At 36.1% G+C, this 22811-nt stretch overlaps 1 protein-coding gene across 4 annotated transcripts in view; it reads left to right on the top strand.

Moving 5' to 3' along the window:
• The window catches only part of ZBED4 (zinc finger BED-type containing 4), a 30657-nt gene extending 9192 nt beyond the window's left edge, over positions 1 to 21465 (top strand). For 3 of the 4 annotated variants that reach the window (XM_042792923.1, XM_042792924.1, XM_033011474.2), the window contains one exon: positions 11906 to 21465. In XM_042792923.1, the coding sequence (XP_042648857.1) occupies positions 12344 to 15832 (3489 nt within the window). In that variant the 5' untranslated portion in view covers positions 11906 to 12343 and the 3' untranslated portion in view covers positions 15833 to 21465. Of the gene's footprint in view, positions 1 to 6146; positions 6312 to 11905 lie in introns of all 4 variants that reach the window. The other variant, XM_042792925.1, reaches the window with a different exon arrangement.
• The last annotated feature ends 1346 nt before the right edge of the window (positions 21466 to 22811 follow it).

Below are 22811 nucleotides of genomic sequence, written 5' to 3'. Positions count from 1 at the left end.
ATACTGCGCTGTGAGGAGACCATATTCCATTTATGACAGAAAATACAACGATGCTCATAAAGAACAGGGAGATTCCTGATCCTTCTCCTTTCTGCAGATGTTTTTATTTCCCTTTCCTATACCTCACAAAATATTAGGTTTATTAAAATAATTATTATGGCTTCTGTATAATAATAGAAATCAAGCAAATTGGAACAGCAAGGGCTATCCTTTTCTTTACATGTTTTTGTACTAAAAATGTTGTGGATCCTGCTCTGAAAAAAAACCCTGTGTAACCTTATTCTGTAAAAGTTATTTAAATTACAGGTTGCATTACATGAATTAAAGCTCATGAACTGCACTGGTTAGAATAGGTACTACAAAAAGCTTTATTCTTAATTGAAATTCTTCTTGTATTTTTTGTTAGGTCCTTGAGCAAAACCTTATTTTCTCAAATTAAAATCTGTCTATGGCAGTAGGATGGTTCCTCTTCTTTTGGGAGAAGACAGAGTTATTTGTTTGCCAGGGACAGGAGTGTCTCTGGATTTCCTGCTAGTGCTCAGTGTGATGCTAGTGGAAACAATGTCGACTTTCCTGGCTTGTTTGTCCACGTCAGCTGGGTCTTTGCTGCAGAGTCTTACCTTGCCTAGAAGAAGGCAAAGGCAATCTGTCCCTAGAAGAGGTTAAGAGGGAAAAGACTCCTTGTCATGGAGACTAGGGACCGGCTGGTTAACAGGTGAATAAGGAAATCTGTACAGTCATTTTTGTCTCCCTCTGCCCTGTTTTATGAGTAGGAATGTTTGTTTTGAGAGGGACAGGGTTGAGGTCATTGTTTTTTAAATTGGAATATCAGGTGAAATGTCAGGTGCTACTGATGAATGTACAATTTATTTAGAAAATACCGAATGCCAAAAAATACTTGAAAGGAGTATGAGAAGTTCACCCCCTTCATGGGCAGTTGTGCCTGCATGTGGTACGGAAGCTTGTCTGTAAAGTTACCTGGTTGTTTTTATTGCAGTTTTTGTGCTCGTTGGCAAGGTGAAACTGAGTATTTCTGAACTCTATAAAAATTATCTTTTATATAAAAGATAAATATTTTTATAGATATATATAAATAAATATTATTTTCTGTTATATTTAGTAAAGAGATGGTGTTTTCCTTGCTTCATGTAAAATCTAGCATATTTCTTCAAACTATTACACAAGGAAGAAAGAAGATACCAGGTACAGAGAAGAAACAGATTTCTTTGGAGAATCATTTGCAATTGAGGGTATCTTCTGACTTGAAATAGAGTTTTTTGACAAAAGAATGGTTTAGCTTAGCTGTTAAAAATGCATACAAAGTATTTAAACTACTGTTTATCCTCCTGAAAATATTTTTTTGTGTTTTTAGGAACTATGAGCTGCATTTTCTTTCTAACCTGCCTTTATATGTGAAGCATTCCAGCACACAAACATAAAATATAAGTATAATACTATATTACACATATATGAATGAGATATATGTAGGTCATGGAAAACCTCTCCATAGCACAAGTGAAAATATCTGAGGACATGTAACTAACAGGCATCAATATGAACACTGAACTGGATTAATGTTTAGCTGTGAAGGGTTTTTGAAAACAGACCTCTTCAGACTTGATCTGGTTAGTATCAAAGTAGGTACTAATATATGATAATCTTAGGAGTTCAACATATATCTTTTATTTTAGAAAAATTATAGTTAAAACAGATTAATACAATATTACATTCTGTAAAGGACCCTGTTTTTCATTTTGTGGGATTTTTTTCACTTTATACTTACATGGATGTTTTCAGCAAGAGTTCTAAGAAGACTTGCTGTACTCAGACATGGTGTGCCTCTCCAAACTGCTTTTCCATTCTTTATCATCCTGCCTATTCAGCTTTGTAACCCTTGGATTTCTCCTTTACAGGTGTCTCATTTTTAACTGTTTGAAATCATCCTTAAAGTGCTTAAGGTTTCACTCTTACTGAGTTTAAAGATAGAAATAAAAAAAAAAAAGGCAACTAATAAAAGTGTATGTTTTCTAGTATATTGCAAGCTAGGAAGGTAGACTAATCAGGAGAGGAATCTCCTGTCCTAATCCTATCCCATTTATTTTGTTAGCTGTGGACTGCACAGGAGGAGGAGGAGAAAAGTATAATGGGCTAGGCAGAGGAATTGATCACTTGGGGAAAAGAAGTGTCAGAGGAGCTTTGCTTTGAATTCTCTGATGCTTTTCTGAAAGCAGGCTGCTGTTCTCTAGCAACATGGAGTAACTGTTTTGTCTTTTGTCTTTCATTCTTTTGGAACTTAACCGTTGTTACCATGTTTTTGGTTGTGTGGTGTTTCCTGTTCCATGATGATATTGATGCATCTTCCCTGCTCTGTTCTTGTTTTTATCTTCTGGATTTTACCCTCATGTTGTGTTACTCCAACCTTTGTTCATCTTCCCTCAGCCTCAAATTGTATAGCATGAGATATTAAAAGCAGTTTTGATGTACTGAACTAAAAATGCCATAAGCCAAGCAATACATGCTTCAGCTGTTTAAAAAAAAATCTAAATTATTTCTTAAGAAAAAACACCTTATTTCTTGTAACTTCAAGAATTACACCATCTTACTAGCATATAATATTTGTTTGTCAAAAATTGCAAATGATAAAAACATCAAAATAATAGTATAATTTTCTGTAGGTTTCACTTGGAGCAACCTTGAACTGATTCGTAAGACTTAGAAAAATCCTGCTTAAAGTTTTAATGCATTTATTTCTTAAAACATCAGCATTTTAAGAACTGACGGACAGATCTCACATTTGGTAGATGTGAACAATAGCATAGAAACATATCCTGCAAGTATTGCTTCAGTAGTATCATACCAGATAATGAGAAAGAACACTTCAACACTTAAAATACTGTTTGTATCCTAGACAAATGTTGACATAATTTACTTACAGTGACAGATCATTTTTTTATGAGCAATCACTTAGTAAAAGCTGGAACAGAAATTATTAGCATGTGTACAACCTGCTTTTTTTAAAATACTTTCTTAGAGTGTGCTGCTATGGGAAGGTAGCAAAGGATGTGTGAAGGAAGAAAGCCATATTTGAGAACTGATGGCAGTTTTAGTGCACTAAGAAAAAAAAATAGCACAATTAAAGGCTTATCAGGTGGTTGTAGGTGAGAACAGTGTTACTGTTTGTGGTGATACATAATGTTATGTATGGTGGTACATGCAACACAGTGATATTTCTGTAGTTTTTTTTATATAAAACTTGGGAGTGACATTGTTTTGGCTGAGGTAGTTCTTTTGGTTTTGTTTTACTTTGCATTTTAATTTCACTTTAAGATAAATACTGTTTGAAAACAGCTGCAATTGGAGTTCCTGTGCTATGGGCTTTATAGTGTTTAACAGTGCTGCTTAAACCTTTGTGATGGAGGATGATGCCTCAAATAGATATATACTTAATAAATTGTCAGATAAATTAGGAAGACCAATTTCTCCAGAAATAAGCTAGAGTTTTGACTCTTTACCCTATACCAGACACCTGTTTTGTTCTTAAACATGCTGAGCATTCAGCCTGTATCACTGAGGTCTCATGAAACATTTGGGTACTGAGCATGTTTAGCAAATCCGGTTGGGCACTAAACAGGGATGCCATAACTAAATGTCAGCCAGATGTGAATAATATGTATGCTAACACAAACATCTTTATTTATATCAGACTTCAAAAATAATACGAAATGTATAATATTTTAAAAGAATTATCTCAATCTTTTTAAGAAGTTTTCTGGTTGAGGATATACTGGTGTAAGAACTGAATTAAGAACCAGATCTTCTTTAAAAAAAAAAAATAATTTTAAATTAAATCTTAATAATTTCTGCTTTGTGTCTATTTCAGAATTTTTTTTTAAACTAGTGCTAATCTGGAAATCATACCAGTTCTGCAACTGTCAGGAATTATTTTCACTCCTTTTACACATCAATATAAGAGCTAGAGTAGTTTTGTGCAGGGGGAGCTGGTGCAGAGACTTTCTTCCATACATTGTGATGCAGATGATTTAGGTTTGAGATGGAGATATTTGTACAAAGCTGGGGCTTTTAGTTCTTGAAAATTTCCCAAGGCTTCAGGGAGTATTTGAAAATGATTAGTGAACAGAGTCCCATAGACTTTTTGATGCTTACAGAAGCAAGAGGAGAAAACAGATGTACACAATAAACTAGCTTTTAAAAGAGTAAGAAGCTAAGTTTGAGTCTGAGGAGTTCGTGGAATGTTAAGTGTTTTCTGTGTGCTGGTTAGATTTTTAACTCGACACTGTCCCTTTAACAATGGTCTAAGACTAAAGCTGTCACTTCTGAGCTGTGCTGTTGATTTTTAGCTTCCTGCATTATTGTTAATTTAGTGGTGGTGGGGAAAAAAGGGAAAACAGAGAGAAGAGTCCACAGACTGCTAGACCAAAAAAATATAACTTGGCACTAGCAAGTCTGTTTTACTGTTTAATATTAAATAATCCATGTTCATAGTAAAATTCTTTGATTTGGGGGACAGAAGGCAAGAAAGGGGGAAATACTTGCAATTAGCTGGTAGTCTTTTTAACTTTTCAGTGTCTACTTTAGCTATATTTCTGCATTTGTAATTAGAATTGAATACCCAGAGTCTAATCATGATAGTTATGGCAATAATACTCAGCTCCCCACACTTTGTTTTTTCTGTCTGGAATGACTGATTTAGGCCCCAGCTTACACCAAACTGAGTTTTTCGTGAAGAGGCGTGAATGATCTTTACACTTGGATAAATCGAAGGTCTCTGTGTCGTGTCCTGACAAGTATCCTGAGTGCACTGGGGAGCTCACGTACCTTTCTTGGAGGGCTCTCGTTCTTCCTGCCTTGTCTCCCAAGCCCCTGAGTGTGTACCTTTGTCCCATTGCATCCCAATGCGTGGTTTCATTTCCTTTCTTATGCGTTGCTCTGGCTATGTTATTTGCTCTTTGTAACTTTTCCTGGCTTCTCCTCTCCTCAGAGATGAGGGAACTGAGGGCATCAGCTGCCCTGCCCAGGTGCTGCCCCGTTTCTCCCAGCAGCTGAAGGCCAGCAGTCACAGCATCCCCAGGAGCTGCCCGGCCTCTGCCTCCCAGCCTGTTACAGCTCCTACGCATGGCATCCTGCTTGGCTGGCCACACATCTGTGAAATTCTCCAGCCTTGGAGGAAATAATCCTACCCTCCTTTTGGTTTTTGGGTTCGGTGTTTTTTTTTTTTTTTTTCCTTCACCGGTCCTAGTCTGAAAGCTGAACTGGTCTTTTCTTGTTTACACAAACAAATAAAACTCTTCATGAATGTTCCCTGTGTGTAAACTAGGATTTTTCTAAATGTTTGTCTCACTCCAGAATGGAACCTTAAAAATATTTATAAAAGTGTTTTGTTTTGTTTTGTTTTTTTTTCTACAAGTGTTTCAGGAGTACTTAGGGAGCCATAGTTAGAGTGATGGCTAAGTCAAATAGCAAGATGACCCTGTAAAACTCATGGTGGAATAGATGGAACAAAAACAAAAGATGAAAGATAAAATATTACAACCTTCCTAATTGGGAAGGGGTCATTGAGGGAGAAATTTAGAGTTCTGCAAGACCAGTAGGCAGAACAAGAGCTAAACCTAGATAGTATTTTTCAGTCAATATTCAAAAATGTTGTATTTTTGTTACTTCCATATATCACTCTTTCAATGTATAAGTAGGGAAAAAAAAACATAGTAAATAATTGAAATTTTAAATAAAAATACTTTAAGTTTCTAACATCAGGGTTTCACTGTCCAGTAAAAGAGAACACTTCTAAAAATAATAGCTTCAGTCTTTTTGGTTGTTGGGCTGTTTTTTTTCTGCTTTTTCTGTGTATGCCCTTTTTGGGTTGTTTTTTGTGGTTTTTTTTTTGTTTTTGTTTTTTTTTTTTTTTTGTTTTTTTTTTTTTTTTATTAAATACGATTTTGATTATTTCATTAACATTGGTTATTTCATTCTGATTTCATTAACATATGCCTCTCTGATTATCATTTTCTAACATTCTTCTGTTAAGTGCATAGATTCCCATAAACTTCTCCTCTTTCATATTGCACTAATAAAAATGTCTAATGTTACTTTGTCCTAATGGTCATATTCTGTTCCTGTGTTTGGTTAAGGTGAAGACTATTCCTGTCAACAAGGAGCAATGTACAGTATTGGTGGTGCTGTTTCTACGCTCTACATTTTGTGCCCAGATGGGGTGTTTGGGGTGATGGACACGAGAGGTTATTTTGCAAGTTGGAGAGAATGCCTTTGTAAGACCACAACAGTTACCAGTTCATGTAAGATCTGCCTTTCAGGTGACTGGGAAAGTAATGGAATAATAAAAGGTGGCTTTACCTCCCTCTTTTTTTCTTTCCCAACAGTCCTCTGCAAATCATACCTCCCATGAGATCCAAAACAACTTGTTTCATTTATTAAGCCTAACTTTATTTACTTTGATCCCAATTATGTTGTTTCATCGGCTAGTTCATGCTTGTATGTCTGCATGGATTCCTGTGAGCTTCAGTGAGACTTGAGCATAGCACCCACCTTGTTTCAGGATGTGACTAATGCTAATTTTTCAATCTCTTCTAATGCCACATTTTAATCTATCAGTATCTTGGAAACTTTTGCAGTTCTTCATAAGTGAGCTAGTACTGATACTTTGTTGTAGTAAATTTCTATAGAAAAAATATGTTCCTGTTAGTTTTCCATCTTCAGGGGATTTGTAACTTTGAAAAGTGTTAAGGTTCATCTAGGCTATACATTTATAAAACTATGTTCTGCTTATTCATTACAGGTTTTTGGATGTGTGTTTTATTTTTGCCTTTTTTTGAGATTTTTTTTTTTTATGTGGTGGTGGTGTTTTGGTTATTTTTTTTTTTTTTTTTAGCAAATATTCCTGAATTAGCATAGTACCTGCCATTGACATTGAAGCTCATAATAATTTCTTAAAATAGCTCCTCCTTATTGCTTGTATTGCTTTCTTTTAGAGATTTTCTTTTTACTTGATGTTCTTAATGATGCCTGTACATTTCCAAAAATAAACAAGATTAGCACTATTTACTCTAAAACTGACATCTGTTTGTGCAAATTGTTTTTAATGTGCTTTTATGTACCTCCTACGCTCAAAATCTGTCACTACTTTTATTTTATTTTTTTGTTTCAAAATAGTAAATAGTTTTTCTTTCACTTTGTCTCCACATTTTGCATCTGTCTTGAAACAACTGCTCTTACATTTTGCAGGGGGGTGTTTGTGTGTTTGCATTTACACTATATGCACTTGTATAATAATTTTAAAATTTTTAGTTTTAAAATACTTTCTTTAGACCATTATTTGCACTAAGATTCTGTAATGTGATCAAGTCTATGATTATTGCCGGACTACTCAACCTAAAATCTAAAATAGTTTAAAGCTTGCAGGTCACTATCTGTTTTAAAAACAAATAACCTGCTCATGGTTCAGTGTTCTTGCATATTTTTCATGCTTCTCTGTATGTTAATGTATGTCTCTGTAATCCCACAACACTGGTGTGGTTTTGTTTTTTTTTCTTCCACCCCCTTCCTTCAGCAGTGATTTCTTCTGATCATGGCAGTCCGCTGTGTCACTCTTTGGATCAGTGACATTCTCCTGACATTTCTTGTCAACCACCATATGTTTTCATTAATTCCATTTTTGAATGGAAAAGCGTGTAAAATGTTTCTGCAGGCTTCCTGCCACTGCAAACCACAGACTGTCTACAGACACTCAGGAGCTAATAGAGTAGTACATTTGAGTAGATAATTGTTCTCTAGTTCCATTTCATTTCTTTGAAGATTTTTGTTTCAAGGTGACTCTTAATTCTCTTTGTTTCACTGCTTGTCTGTATCTAATTGAGATTTCAAAGCCATAAATCATTTTAATTTTGAGCTGACTGCTCGTAGCCTTTTGTACGTTTTGAAAAAAAAAACATTTTCCTCCTCCTTGACTATCTTGTTTGTTTTAGCAGTAGACCTTAACTTCAAGTAGCTTGTGTCCAGGGATAAATAAGCTGTGTAAAGGTGGCTGTAACCAAATTCATGCTTTGTTCTAGGTTACTATAAAATTTTAAAATGGGATGCAGTGTTCTGTTTGCTTTTAAAAGAGAATGTTTCTTACATAGAATTGGTATGGGAGGGGGATTTGAAAAAGATACCTATCTGAGCATTTTAGGGACTGTATTTGAAAGAAGATTTGGGTTGAAAGCTCAGGGCTTCAGTGAGGGAGTGAACTTGACTTAATTTTACAGTATGATGTGGCAACATTCAAAGCAATAGAGATCATGCTTAAATGTTTGAAAGAAAATGGAAAAAAAACCCAAAAACAAAAACAGAAAAACCCACCAAAACAAAACATGCAAAATCTTCTAAGGGGCATCCAACTTCGGGGATTTCACAGGAAGTGATCTAGCAGCCCTAACGAGTCTCCTCTAAGAATCTCAGCTAGTCTACATTCCTAGAAGGTAGCAACAGTGCCCAGAAAAGCATGTACTACATAGCACATAGCCAGAGACCTGTAACATCCATAAAGTCGACAAGAGATAATTAATGTTTTCTTGTCTTAAACTCATTTTAAGACACTAAAGTAGTGTTGCTGGCCACAGTATATAAACACTTTGTAACACTGCTAATTGCATAACCCTACGAACAGCATGAAAGCATATCACAGCTAAGCATATGTATAGAAATAATATGTAGCTGCAAAGGGAGACCTATTTTTAATTGCGCAAATAGGGGACAGAAAAACCTGGGAATCAACAGTTCAAGTAGTAACATCTGCAAGTAAAAACGAAGGATACAGAATAAGCAGGGAAGATTTCTGGTGGAACAAGTACAGTTGCTGGTCCTAAAGAAAAGAAGGTAAATAATGTCAGGAGCAGATGAGGTTGCTTCCCACACCCTTTTTTGGTAGAGGAGATAATGAGCATTAAAAACACCCAGCGAGAGCAAGGAGAAACAGGGAGGAAAGAAGTCTACCACAGCGGTTCCTGCCTCAGAGTCCAAATAGCCCTCTCACCTGAGCTGCAGCAACTAAGTCCATCAAAGTCCACAGCCATCAGTATTTAACTACATGGCATCAGCTTGGTGGTATTGTGTACTCAGAGCTAATTTAGGATAAGATGATTAGGGCCTAACTGTTTGAATATGTAGTGATAGTGGCTGATAATGATTAAGAACTTAACCACTGGCAATGTGTATTGTTAATGAATGTCACTAGGTAAGTGTTGCTACAAAGTTTGCAACTGGTTTTATTTATCAGTTTTCCAGATCTTCACATCACATCTACTTTACCCTTAGCTCTGTTAAGCCGTCAGTGCCTATCAGGACAAGTGAAGCATATCCGTGGATTTTTGTGTTCAAAGCCTAAAACTGTTTTTTGCATAGTTAAGGAATTACAGGAATTGCAGGCTAGAGGTGTGATTACCTGTTTTGATGCAAAGAAATTGTGCACAACTTCATCAGAATCCAATGCCTGTATTTTGTGCAAATCTAGCTAGGAATGTGTAATGTGCTTACTGTAACTTGGCACTTACATGCATAATTTATGTTCTCTAAGCTCTGCGTGGAGTCACTTGCTTGTGAGCCTCTCTATTCTGTGATCCTAAGTCACAACAGTTTATTATATATTCTTACTTTTCCTGTTTGCAGTACAAGCTCCTAATTCACAAATTAGATCAAAATAAAGATGAAGAAAAAAAGCCACAAAACAACCTTAGATTGATTTATATTAAAAATGTTGGTTGTCTTACATGTTCTCTTTTGTCCCAGATGCACATGCTTTCATATCATCTATGTGTGTGTGATCACTAACTTGTTTCAGTCAGTTTTATAGAGTGATGTAAATTTAGTCTTTGCTGCCAGAGTTGTTCTTAGATGTGATTTCACAAACCTGTGGAAAGTACTGTGTAGTGTGTTAAATTTCTCATAGAAATTTAAGGTTTTTCTTCAAGACTCTCCCTTCATTATAACTGATGTTCTTCATGGTCAACCCTCATATCTTTTGGTGTCTGAAACCGTCTGGTGGTGGTTTTTGTTGTTTGTTTGTTTTGGTGTTTGTTTTTTTTTTTTTTTTTTTTGTTGCTGTTTTGTTTTGGTTTTTTGTTTTGTTAGGAGAAGGAAAGGCAGAGCACAAATACTAAAACTTTCACAGAAAGAAGACCAGAGTTACTGCCTTCCTCTTTGCAAGTTCTGACTGCTTCATCTCCCTTTTCTTAAAATAACTGCAATAAGCTGATTGCCCCTCCTTCTCCCTGCCCCTTCCCCTGCACTGGAGAAGAAAATAAGTTCTCTACTATAGGCTTTCCAGAAATCTGACATCCACGGAAAATAAGTGTTTCTATTTTCTTTTGTAAACAGACCTCAGAAAAATAATAATTAAAATAGGCTACAAGGCTAATATGACATTGGTCTTGATACAAGGAGGAAGTAGCTGTGTAAGTACAAGCTGGACTTTTTTAATATGTCTTGTAGCTATGGCTAATTTCACCTTTTCTCTGCTGAAATCATTGTGTTTGAGTAACACATGAAAATTGTGTAATAAGTTTATAAAATAACAGATTCAAAGTTGTATCTTGTTTTCAGCTGTGGAGAATGAGTCCCATAAAATCCACTTTGCATAAATTGGAGCGCATAGTATAGCATCACCTGTGTGGTCAAAAAATGTTTATCTTAAATGAAGGCACCAATAACTACATTCATGACACAAGAGAATAAGTGAGAAAGGGTTTGGCAAAATTTAGAATTCTGACAGTACTGTAGTAAAAAGAAAAAAATAGTGGCTGACAAATGCAGACAGCCTCTTCAGGTTTGTGTGGGGCTGGTGGGGGGGGATTCTGGTTTTTACCCCTGTTGTTGCCCTCTGACTTATGCGCAGCTGTACTTCAAAAACCTACTCTTTGTACTGGAATTTTTGGTGGGGGAGATATTTACCCATGAGGGAAATAGGCTATCTCATTGTAAGTGAGCTTTCTAGTATAATCCTTGGGTACATTAGGAACTTGAGCTGGCCATGCTGTGCTAGGTACCAGCATATGCAACTGTATGTATCTCTGCTTCTGAGTGATGTTGTTATCTTTTGGGAGTCCTCAGTGTATATATGGCATTTGCATAGCCCTGTTATCCTAAATTAAGAATTTGAGGTTTTAATCATGAAACCCTAAAAGCAGCTTGTTTCTAAAGTATGGTTGTTGTCTGGGAGCATTATGACATGAGTATAACCATGTGGTCAGAGGAAGAGAGAGTAGTGTGACAATGCTGAACACCCTTACAGAGGTTTCTTGTAAAGCATTGTGTTGTTAAACACTGCTGTCAGTAATGGAGGGCTTACATGTACAGGAGTATAACTTAATGTTTGGTTTTAAGTACATATTTCTGTGCTAACGTGATTAAATGTCTGCTTGTTTTCATATCTATCTATAGATATAGACACCTATCTAGTATATATTTGTGTATATATGTGTGTATGTATGATTATGCAGTGGTTGAATTAGGATGTAGGATGAGGCATAGATATGTCCAAGCAAATACAGAAGTGATGCTTGGACTCTAGATTTTGTCAAAGCTGAATGGGAGCTGCATGTATAGACATGTATTTGCCCACAATAAATATATTGAGTAAATATTGTTTTGTTTTGTTTTTGTTTTTTTCCAATAGCACACCGAACTGCTTTTATCTCAAAGGGAAAAAAAAGCAAACAAAAAAACCCCCAAACAAACAAACAAAAAAACAAAACAAAACAAACAAACAAACAAAAAAAAAAAAAAAAAAAAAAACCAAAACAACCCTGCAGAACGTTTAGTGCATGTTTTCAGTTCACATTTGCTGTAGCTATTTAAAGTGTTTGTCAACTTTTTCTTTTGATTTTTTTATTTCTAGATGGTGCACAAGAATCACAGTTGCCCAATCAAGATGAACAGAATGGCTTTCTTCAATAAGAAAATAGAACATTCATTTTTTAGGATTATGTCTACAACATGAAGCATTTAACAGTAGCTGTCTTTGAGAACATTCATCTATGACCTGAAATGTCCTGATCCTGGGGAAAATACGAGATTCCATTAATTAAGCCTATAATTTTTAAATATATTTTTATGACTAATCGTATTTGCTTTTGCACAACACGGATACAGAATTCATAAACCAGGGATTATTTTAACACATACACACATTTGTGTTTTTGCATTCAATATACAAGATACATCATTTTAATCAAATTTTAAATAATCTTTTAAATTATCTGTATTTATTAATAAATGAAGACTTGTCAGGAAGAATTTGTCATCCACGAACAAAAGTAAAGCAGGTTCCCCCAGAATGGATGGTAATTTTGTGTTGGGTAAAATCAATAACTTAAAAGTAGAGCAAGAGGAAGACAGCATTAACTGTACTCTGGAAAGAATGGATATAAAGACAGAACAAGATGATTTCAAACATGCAGACAGCAGTGATGAACAGGAAGACAAAGAAAAGAACTTCATTACCAACAACCCTGGCAAATATTTATCTACAGAAAATGAAGATGATTATGGATCTCTTTTTTCTCAGTATAGTAGTACGTTGTATGATGTAGCAATGGAAGCTGTGACACAAAGCCTCCTTTCTAGCAGAAACATAAGCTCCAGAAAAAAGTCACCTGCTTGGAACCATTTTTTTATATCTCCTAGAGATAGCACTAAAGCAATATGTATGTACTGTATGAAAGAATTTAGCAGGGGTAAAAATGAAAAGGACCTGAGTACAAGTTGTCTCATGAGACATGTGAGGAGAGCCCATCCCACTGTACTAATTCAAGAAAATGGAAGTATGCCAGGTATATCCTCATTTTCTTCACCTACATTGTTACTGCCACCTCAGTCCGCAGATGTTGGAGATCTGAGTTCTATGTTATCACCTATAAAACTGGTCAAGAAAATGGCTTCTAAAATACCATCTCCAGATCGAATAATCGAGGAATCTGTTTCTATTGTTTCTTCTGAAGAAATACCAGATCTCTCAGTTTCTGAAAAGTGCAGCAAAGAAGAAGTCATGGTTGGGTCATCTCCACAGCTACCCAACAACCAGTACGATGACACGGTAGAGAATGTAGCAGAAAAAACTGTTGTAATTCCAAAGAGCACATCAGGTTCCAGAAGGAGATCTGCTGTCTGGAAACACTTTTATTTGTCACCTCTAGATAATTCTAAAGCTGTTTGCATCCACTGCATGAATGAATTCAGTAGAGGAAAAAATGGAAAGGACCTGGGAACGAGTTGTTTAATAAGACACATGTGGAGAGCCCATCGTTCCATTGTCCTGCAAGAGAATGGGGGTGGTACCAGCATACCACCTCTCTACACTGCACCTCCAACTCTGTTGCCTTCTTTACTACCCTCAGATAGTGATCTGAATTCTATGTCATCCTCTCCTGGAAAACTAATGAAAGAATCAACTTCTGTTTCTTCTTCTCCAGACAGAATCTCTGAGGAGATCCATACCAATCTCTCTTCTGGAGATGCTCTAGTGGAAGACACAATGCTATCGTCTTCTGATGATATAGGTGAAGTCTCCTTTGTTTCATCTCCTGAGAAACAGTGTGAGGGATTAGGTCCACTAATATTTGAACCTACTGCTGTATTTCAGCAAAATAAAAGGATTATGAAAAGGCTTAAATCAGAAGTTTGGCACCACTTTTCACTGTCACCTGCAGACAGTCTCAAAGCAGTATGTAGATACTGCAGTTGTATGATAAGTCGTGGTAAGAAAGGAGATGTGGGCACAAGCTGCTTGATGAGACATCTATATAGACGCCATCCTGATGTAATTGGAAACCAAAAGAGCTTTCTTGATGTGAGTTTGGCAAATTCTCCTTATGCCACTTTGGCTTCTGCGGAATGTTCATCCTCAAAGTTGACTGAGTTGCCTACAATGGTTACACATGATAATCAAATTATATTTCCTGTTAATAGTAAGAAGACCTCAAAACTGTGGAATCACTTTTCAATTTGTTCTGCAGATTCAACAAAAGTGATATGTATGCACTGTGGACGTACAATAAGTAGGGGGAAAAAGCCAACAAATCTAGGCACAAGTTGCCTTCTAAGACATTTGCAGCGGTTTCATAACAATGTATTGAAAACTGATGTGTCAGAGACAGTATTATCCTCTTCTACGGATAATCACATGACACTGAGCACAGAATTACTAGGATCCTCAAATTTTGATGAAACCAATGACAAGTTTTGTGACTCTCACCCAGTTGCCAAAAAAATCACAAGTCTTGTAGCTGAAATGATTGCACTTGACCTTCAGCCATATTCTTTTGTAGACAACATTGGCTTTAACAGGCTGCTTGAATATTTGCAACCTCAGTATTCTTTACCTTCTCCATCATACTTTTCTAGGACAGCAATTCCAGATATGTATGATAATGTAAAACAAATAATTATTTCACATCTTAAAGAAGCTGAAAGTGGAGTGATCCATTTTACATCTGGAATATGGATGAGTAACCAAACACGAGAATATCTCACCCTGACAGCTCACTGGGTAACATTTGAGTCTTCATTTCGACCACAGTGTGAGGATTACCATTGTTCAGCACTATTAAATGTATCACAGATTGATTGCGACTACAATGGAATCAGTATTCAAAAGCAGTTAGAGTACTGGTGGGAAACATGGATTACTTCTGTTGGCCTTCAGATTGGGATTACTGTTACCGATAATCAGAGTATAGAGAAAACTTTAAATGAAGGTGACCATTCAAGTGTACAATGTTTTAGTCACACTGTTAATGTCATTGTAAATGAGGCTATTAAAAGCCAGAGAATGGTTCAGAATTTGCTTAGTATTGCAAGAAAGATCTGTGAACGCGTCCATCGATCAGCAAAAGCAAAAGAGAAGTTAGCTGAGTTGCAAAAAGAGTATGAGTTGCCTCAGCATCAGCTAATACAAGATGTTCCATCAAAGTGGAATACATCATTTCACATGCTTGAACGTCTTATCGAACAGAAAAGAGCAATTGATGAAATGTCGATAGAGTGCAGCTTTCGGGAGCTAATAAGTTGTGATCAGTGGGAAGTCATGCAGTCGGTGTGTCATGCTCTCAAACCTTTTGAAGCTGCAAGTAGGGAGATGAGTACACATATGTCTACTCTAAGCCAGGTGATTCCAATGATCCATATACTTAACAGGAAAATAGAAATGCTGTTTGAGGAAACAATGGGCATAGATACGATGCTGAAATCTTTGAAAGAAGCTATGGTGAGTAGATTGTCCTCCACGCTTCATGATCCAAGGTACATTTTTGCTACACTTCTGGATCCCCGGTATAAAACATCCTTATTTACAGAAGAGGAGGCTGAACAATATAAACAAGACTTAATCAGGGAGCTGGAAATAATGAGTTCTACCTCAGATGATGATAAACCTGTTTCCAATGGATGTGATATAGGTTCACCATCTACAAATTCATATGGGGAAGATAATCTTTGGTCACTCATGGGTGACATGAAGAAAACAAAAGACCTGAAAGAGAGAGCAAAGTTACCGGAGGAAATGGTGCTTTCTTACTTGGAGGAAGAAGTGCTTGAGCATAACTGTGATCCTCTAACTTACTGGAACTTTAAGAAGTCATCTTGGCCAGTACTGTCAAAATTGGCTGTCAGGTTCTTGGGGTGTCCACCAAGCATTGTTCCTTCAGAGAGATTGTTCAATACATCCAATGAAAGCAACAATTTTAGTCAGTCAAGGTTAATGATTGAACACTTTGAAAAGCTTATCTTTTTGAAAGTGAATCTTCCTTTAATATACTTCCAGTATTGAAACTAATGAACAAACTGCTAGACTAAATCTATTGTTGCTCACTGGATATTAACTATCTATAACTTGGATTTTTAAATTGCTCCAATAGGGGCCATGTATGACATCTAATCAGTGACTATAATTCCAAATTTTAGTTTCTTTTTTTTTTTTTCAGCTTTCAATATGTCTACATGTGCCTTATTCATAGTACTTCAGGCCAGATATTGTATATATGTTTTTTAAAAATCCACACTAGAAATAGCCTGTCTTGTCAAATTATACAAAATTATGTAGGTTTTAATCCATAATTGTAAATGAACTTTAAAAAAGCTCAGTCATTTGTTTTAATAGAATTGCAAAAAAAAAAAAAAAAAAAAAAAAAAGATGTAAACAGTTCTATTCTGTAGTTTTTTATTCAATTATTATGTAAAAACCATAAACCAGGTACTGTATTTTAGTTGAACATTGCTTTAATTGCAACAAAACAGCTTTTGTAGTTGTCAAAAGAAAGCTGTACATGAAAGAATGGGGTTCAAGCTGTCTTTTTATCATGTGGTGTTTTTAACTGCAAGCCCTAAAGTACTTAAAGGATTAAAAAGTTACTGAGGAAGACATGTTTACAGGAGACTATTGACTTAGTATCTGAAAATGAATCTTAAATTTGTGAATATATGGAATGTCAGTTATACAGCAATTAGTAGTAAAACTTCCCATTCTGGGTTCTCCTGTTCAGGTTTTACATTTTAACTGAACTACAGAAATATTCTGGGTATTTATAAAAGCTCTTTGGAAGTCTTATCAAAGTTTGTGAATTAATGCTTGTTATTTAATGCCGTGTACAAAAAAGGCAAGAAATTTACCATGAAGACTCTAATGTCATTCTAAAGCCTGTTCTAATCTTTAGTGCATTGAAACTATAAGGTTCCCTATTGTAAAAACTGAGCCCTTACTCCTAATGTAATTTCAGTTGTGTAGAACAGCCTGTCTTAAAGCTCCTAGTACAGAAATAACTGACCTTCTGATTTTCAGTAATAGCCTTATGGATATGGTGCACTGCTTATAATTTTATGTAGTAGGGTTGAGACTTAACTGTTGGTGTCCATCAGGCAAATGGGATATAGAGCCCTCAAAACTTCAAATAAGATGGAAAAAAAAATAGCCAGCGTTTTAATTTGAAAGGAACATTCTCCATGGTTTAACTCTAGAAAGATTAATCTTCTCATTTCAGCTTTCACTGAATACTTTTTGGGAAACAAGTCATCATTTGCCTATGACCTTTTAGAAGAGTTGTAGCCTTGTTAAAATACTGTACCTATGCCTAATCTAATTTTGCATTTACTATGTTTTAGTGTATTTATAAATGGTGAACTCAGTTTCTGAAATTAAACATTTTATTTGCAATTTTCTAGTGGTAGTCAACACTGCCTTTTATTTTCAGATGGATTTAAGACAATCATTGAATAAAAATTGATACAATTGTAATCATAAATATACCACAGAACATGCTATGTGGGAAAATTGGGTTTACATTTAGCTCTTTGGACTTAAGCCTGGATTCTGGTTCTTTTCATTTCACTCAAGCTATTCAACCTCAGGAAAATTTGTTGAATTCTTTCCCAGGTGGCTTCAGTTGCTACATGACATTTCTCTAAATATTTTATGGTTTTAGGTATTTCAATTGTTACTCCATCAGTTATATTTGTACCTGTACTATTTTAGTAAATTATTATATAGTGTATCTGGGAAAAACTTAATACCGCATTTTGTCTACAGTATTTTAAAAGGTAAATTTCAATTCTATCAACAGTCAGCATTTCTTTGTTCTCCTAGGGTTAAATGAGAACAACACGTGTTTTTTTCTGCAGTAATAAAACAATTTGTTCTAGTTTATGAATAGTTGGAACTAGTTGAGTTTGAAGCAGCTTATTGGGAAACATGTTTAAATGGTTACTGGTTAATTATTATCTCAGTTTTTTTCCCTACATTTTTACCTGTGAATATAACCTTGACCTTTGTAAAAGAGATGTTTAATTTCTCCAAACCAGTAGAGAGGCAGCGTAGAGGATTAAGAAACCTTTTTTTTATTATTATTTTTAAACAAGTGATACAATTTTCACTCAAGACTTGAATGTAAATATGGCCTTTGGCTTAAAGCACTGTAGAGCCACGTCATACCAGCGGGAATGCTGGCACTGCACATGCTTACCTGAAAATCCCAATTCTCTGGAAATAAGCATCCTGGCTCCTCTGAAGGCAGCCTTTACTGTAGCTCCTGTGTAACTCTCATGTGGAAAGCTGAAGTGTAGCTGACAATTTGTATCTTATTCATACGGATACTTAATTGTATAGTTGTGCTTTTTGTCAAGACTTCCTGAGAGCATGAGAACTAGTCGCTGTTCTTAAAAGTAAAATTTTATCAGTTAATCTAGTTCATTTGTACCTGCAATTTCTTTTTTTGAAGGGCTTAGTTCTTAAGACCACACTGTTTCAGTGTCAGCTTGGTTAAGAATTAATAATAGGCTTGTGTTAGAATTTTTTTGATGATAATATGCAGGCCCAAATGCCTTAAAATTGAAGCACATAATTCCTAGAAACTTAAATAGGAGAGGCTGAAAGCCCAAAGTCACTATTTTTCCATTGCAAGCCTCAGTCCTTCTGTAGGAGTTACGGGAGCATCTCAATCTTCAGATCAGGCACTGCTGCCTTTGAGAAAATAATGACTTCAGAAGAAGGGCTGAAAGCTTTCACTGAAGTATCGAGGTAAGTTATTGAGTGGGTTGGGCTTGTGTTGGGTTTACTTTATTATTTTCAATATAAATTCTTAGTGATGATTGCTAAAATTTTGTTTCTTCCAACCTTTCTCATATTTGTAATGTATAGGAGACTCACCTATTTTTACATTACCCTCTCAGACTGTAATAAAGCACAAGCTGTCAACATGGAAGTTTTCAACAAGCTGAGTTTGTGCTGCACCAATCCCTGTAGCAGCAGACAGTTCCCAAATGGGTAATGATATGATGAACCTGCAACGATAATATTTATTTAATTAAAACAGTTAATTTAAGTACATTTGCAACTTTAGAAGTAAATTTAGTAAGCAGACTTTGGTTATTTTCCTCTTGGCATAAAAAGTGTAATGGTACTAAGGATGTAACTTTGTGTCACTGTAAGAATCTTACAGCATTCTCTTAAGAGTAGGCAGGTGTAACAACTAATTACACACCCCAGTAAGAAATACTTTGTAATACTAAAGAAGAGGAAGAAGTAAAGAAATCAAGACTTGTGAAGGGTATATAATGGAAAGTATGGGAGATGTGTATTATGCTTGGGAAACCTGTGAATAATGCTCCCCAGACATTGCCTCTTGTCATTTGTCCTCTTTTCCTACCCAAAGTAAAAGTGAAGGAAACCTATTTGACTGCAAAATTTGGCCAGTGGGCACTTACTAGGAATACTCCTAGCTTCTCCTTTCTCCCCAAGAGTAGGTTCTGAATTTGCGAAGAACCAGAATCTCAGACTAGAGCAGTTTAAATTCCAGGAAAAGGATGTGATGGATTAAATGTAGATATAGATGACAAGCACAAAATAGATGTTTACAGTTGTTGAAAGATCTGTCCCTTAAAGCAGCATTTTTTTTTCTGTCACTATACAGAGCTGACCGTAACAAGCTTGCATTTAGGTATCTCCAAACACATAAAAAATAAACATATAATTAGCAAATAACACTTTCTAATTATAGATTATTTAGATTTTATAAACAAAGCCTTTTAGTCTTCCACAAATATATTAATCCTTTGCTTTATTCTTAGCAACAAGAAAGAGTGATTCTTTACCTTAGTGGTTTCCTTGCAAAACTGACCCAAAAGTGCTTTGTTTCATAAAATGAGTATGCCAGCCAGAAATAACCACAGTCATGTCCCCAACTCAGGTATCAGCTTGGGCTACAAGGGCTAGACTGATGTCTAAGCAGAACTTGCCTTCTCCCCCCCTCCCTGTATGAACCAATTCCTTCTTTTAATTTCTTATTTTAAATTGGCAGTTTTAAAGGAAAAGATGGACTCCATTTCAGATGTCATTTTTACCTTACACTTGACATAACTGGACACAAATCAAGCCTTGATACAGAACCAAGGCTAGTTGCAGCTGAAATAAAGCAGAATTTGTAAACCAAGACTGCCTGCGTCAGTAAGATGTAACATTTCAGAAGAAACATTGTCTGTCCTTGCTGTCATAAACAAAGATCTGAAATGAGCAAAGAAAAGTAGTTGTAGTTGTTCGTTTATCTAAGGAGCTGATCTAAAATAAGTAGTTGCATACAAAATGGATCGATTAAATTTAGGAATCATACATATTTAAATTTAAAAATTAAGAAAACCTTCAAAGAAGTATTCTTTGTCATTTAACTTCAGGAATTTTTGCAATCACTTCTAATCTTCTGTGTCATATGTTAAGCAGATAGCAATACATTTCATTTCAGACATAGCTGAGACTGATTATGTAACCAGCTAACTGAGAAGGCTGTGGCTAAACAGTGTTGCTTACATCAGTGATAAACTCAGCTTGTGGTTTTGTTCTTTTCATGCAAACAGAAAGTGAAGTCATTTGTACAAGACTGAATACTAAGTTACAAGGAAAGCTCTTGCTGGGTGGGTGGGAGTAGTTACAAATCAGCACAAGTACTAAAGCGAGGAAAGCAACACAACTCCCAAATAATTTCTGTTATGTATGGAAAAGCATTCTCTGATGCAAGGAAAACGCACACTCTTGCATTGAAATTGAGATACAGCAAGCGAGTTCTTAAATCTTCTATCACCTTTCAAACTCCTTAGCATTATGGAAAGAACTGGAAGTATTAAGGAAGATGGGAATGGTCCTAGAACAGTTGTAACTGTAGTAGGAGAGGTAGCACAATCTCAGTCTTGTTCACCTGGATGTGTAACCTGTCTCACCCAGGGGAAATAGCCAGGAAGCGAGAAAAGGGGGTATGATCAATGTTTCAAAATGTGTTCTGCATTTACATTGCATTGAGGTTGTGTTCCGACAGCTGAAATTAAATGGATGGCAAAGGGGGGAACCTGAGATACGTTCAGGCTTTTCTCAGTGTTAACAGATAAACATACGTATTGAATCCAACACAACCATTCTCCAGCGCCCTCACCCCAAATCTGCTCTCGAGAGAGAAGACCCAGAGCAAGTACTTAAGGAAGGTATAAAGTAAATATGGTCTGATTTTTTTTTCCCCCCCAGCTCTGTAAGTTCTATTACCTTAGAGACTTTGTGAACTCTGAGTTGTTCCCTGATCTTTTGTTCTTTCAGTTCTCGATGGGAGTGATCTGTTTAACCCTGTTTTGAAGCGGCTTTTACTTTCAGCATCCAAAAATGTTCTCTATCAATGAGTTCCACAACTTTTTCCATGAGTTTTACAACACAACATGTCCTAAATCTCATGCTGTAAGATAGTGATTATTCACCATCTCTGGGTGAAAAGATAGAGTGACATGTTTGTGTCCAAATAATTTGTTAGCCGTGCTCTTTACAGGAATATTGTTGCTTGTAAGAAATTAAGTCAAACTTCAAAAGGTGATGCTATGCAATGTTTGACCTTTGGGGAGTTTAAGAAGATGTCCTAAAATAAACTTAGTTCTACAGCAGCATTATACATATTAAATGTGTTTTATTTACAACTCCATTTTGTGTTTAAATGTCATAGAAGTACAGTCCATCTATAAATTATGTTACTGTCTTTTCCTTTATTGAGGTTAATTAAACCCTCACCTATTTCAGCTTTTATTAAGAAGAGCTATACTCTAAGCTAGGCTCGTTTGTAATCACTAAAGCCAAAAGGAATTTTTATTTTAAGAACGTGAGCAGTCATGAGAAATTTTTGAAATCCCTTCAAAAATTCAACCAAGTTTTCAGTGTGTCTTACCTACTATGTGTCTACCCCTATGCCTCTCAAATGCAAAAAAATTTGTAATACTCCAAGCTTGCAGAGGGTGTGAGAAACTTCCTCAATGCCCTCTTATAGCTAAGGGAGCTTAAACCCACACTTTCTTTTTTCCATGCAAGTACACGGAGTATTAATTTATACTAAAGGAGAAAATAAGCTCCATCTTTTTTTGTGGGGCTAACAAAAGGCAACACAGGACTTGGAGATGATAAGATTCATTTGAGAGATTGCTTCCGTTTCTATTCCAAGGACTGCTTTGTTTATTTAAAGTAGCCTTTGGGGGAAAAACTGCAGTAATCTTCATCACAGTTTGACAACTGCCCCTTCTGAGTGTGATCTACTGTAATATTCATGGCCTATGTTGGAGGGGGTTACCCATGCTCCACAGAAGTCATACAGCCACTGGTGCTGCATGCAGTACATGGGTTATATCTAGCCTTTTGTCTACAAACCCAGACAGGTTGCAGATCTTATATCTAAGCAATTTTCAAGAACCACATATGCAGACCAAAATGGAGCAAGACCCAAAAAGACTTCAGGCACTGCTCAAAACTGCAATTCAGTATCTTTCCCATCTCCTTGCATGTATTTTACCTTTCTCTACTCCAAATAAATACACGAAACAGAACAATTGGAGTTGATTAGTTCCATTTTCATCAGTGGCGAGGCCGTGAGCAGTAGCACACACTACTACCACAGCTGATCACCATCTCTGGTGTAAGTCCAACAGGTAGCACCCAGACCCAATGTGGAAGGACTCAATCAGCTGCGTGTCTGACGTTCAGCAAGATTAAACTCTTCAGCTGCCTAAATCCACGTATTCTGTGCCACTTCAGGCGTCAGCTTGAGATGCCTTTGTTACAAGCATAATAGCCCTAGGTTTTCACTGTAGTTAACACAAGCAAGTTTCTGCAGAGGGATTCTGACAACCAGGGATTTGAAAACCTAGAGTAACTATACACCTAACTTCAGGAGTGCAGACATTTGTCTACACCTGGGCAGCGTAAATTTTAGTTTAGGTTGTAGATTACAGTGTGGGGGTTACATAAA

The sequence above is a fragment of the Tyto alba genome, unplaced genomic scaffold, assembly GCF_018691265.1.
Source record: "Tyto alba isolate M040663 unplaced genomic scaffold, T.alba_DEE_v4.0 Super-Scaffold_2, whole genome shotgun sequence".
Taxonomy (NCBI): Eukaryota; Metazoa; Chordata; class Aves; order Strigiformes; family Tytonidae; genus Tyto; species Tyto alba.
This window is presented reverse-complemented; position numbering and strand designations above follow the sequence as displayed.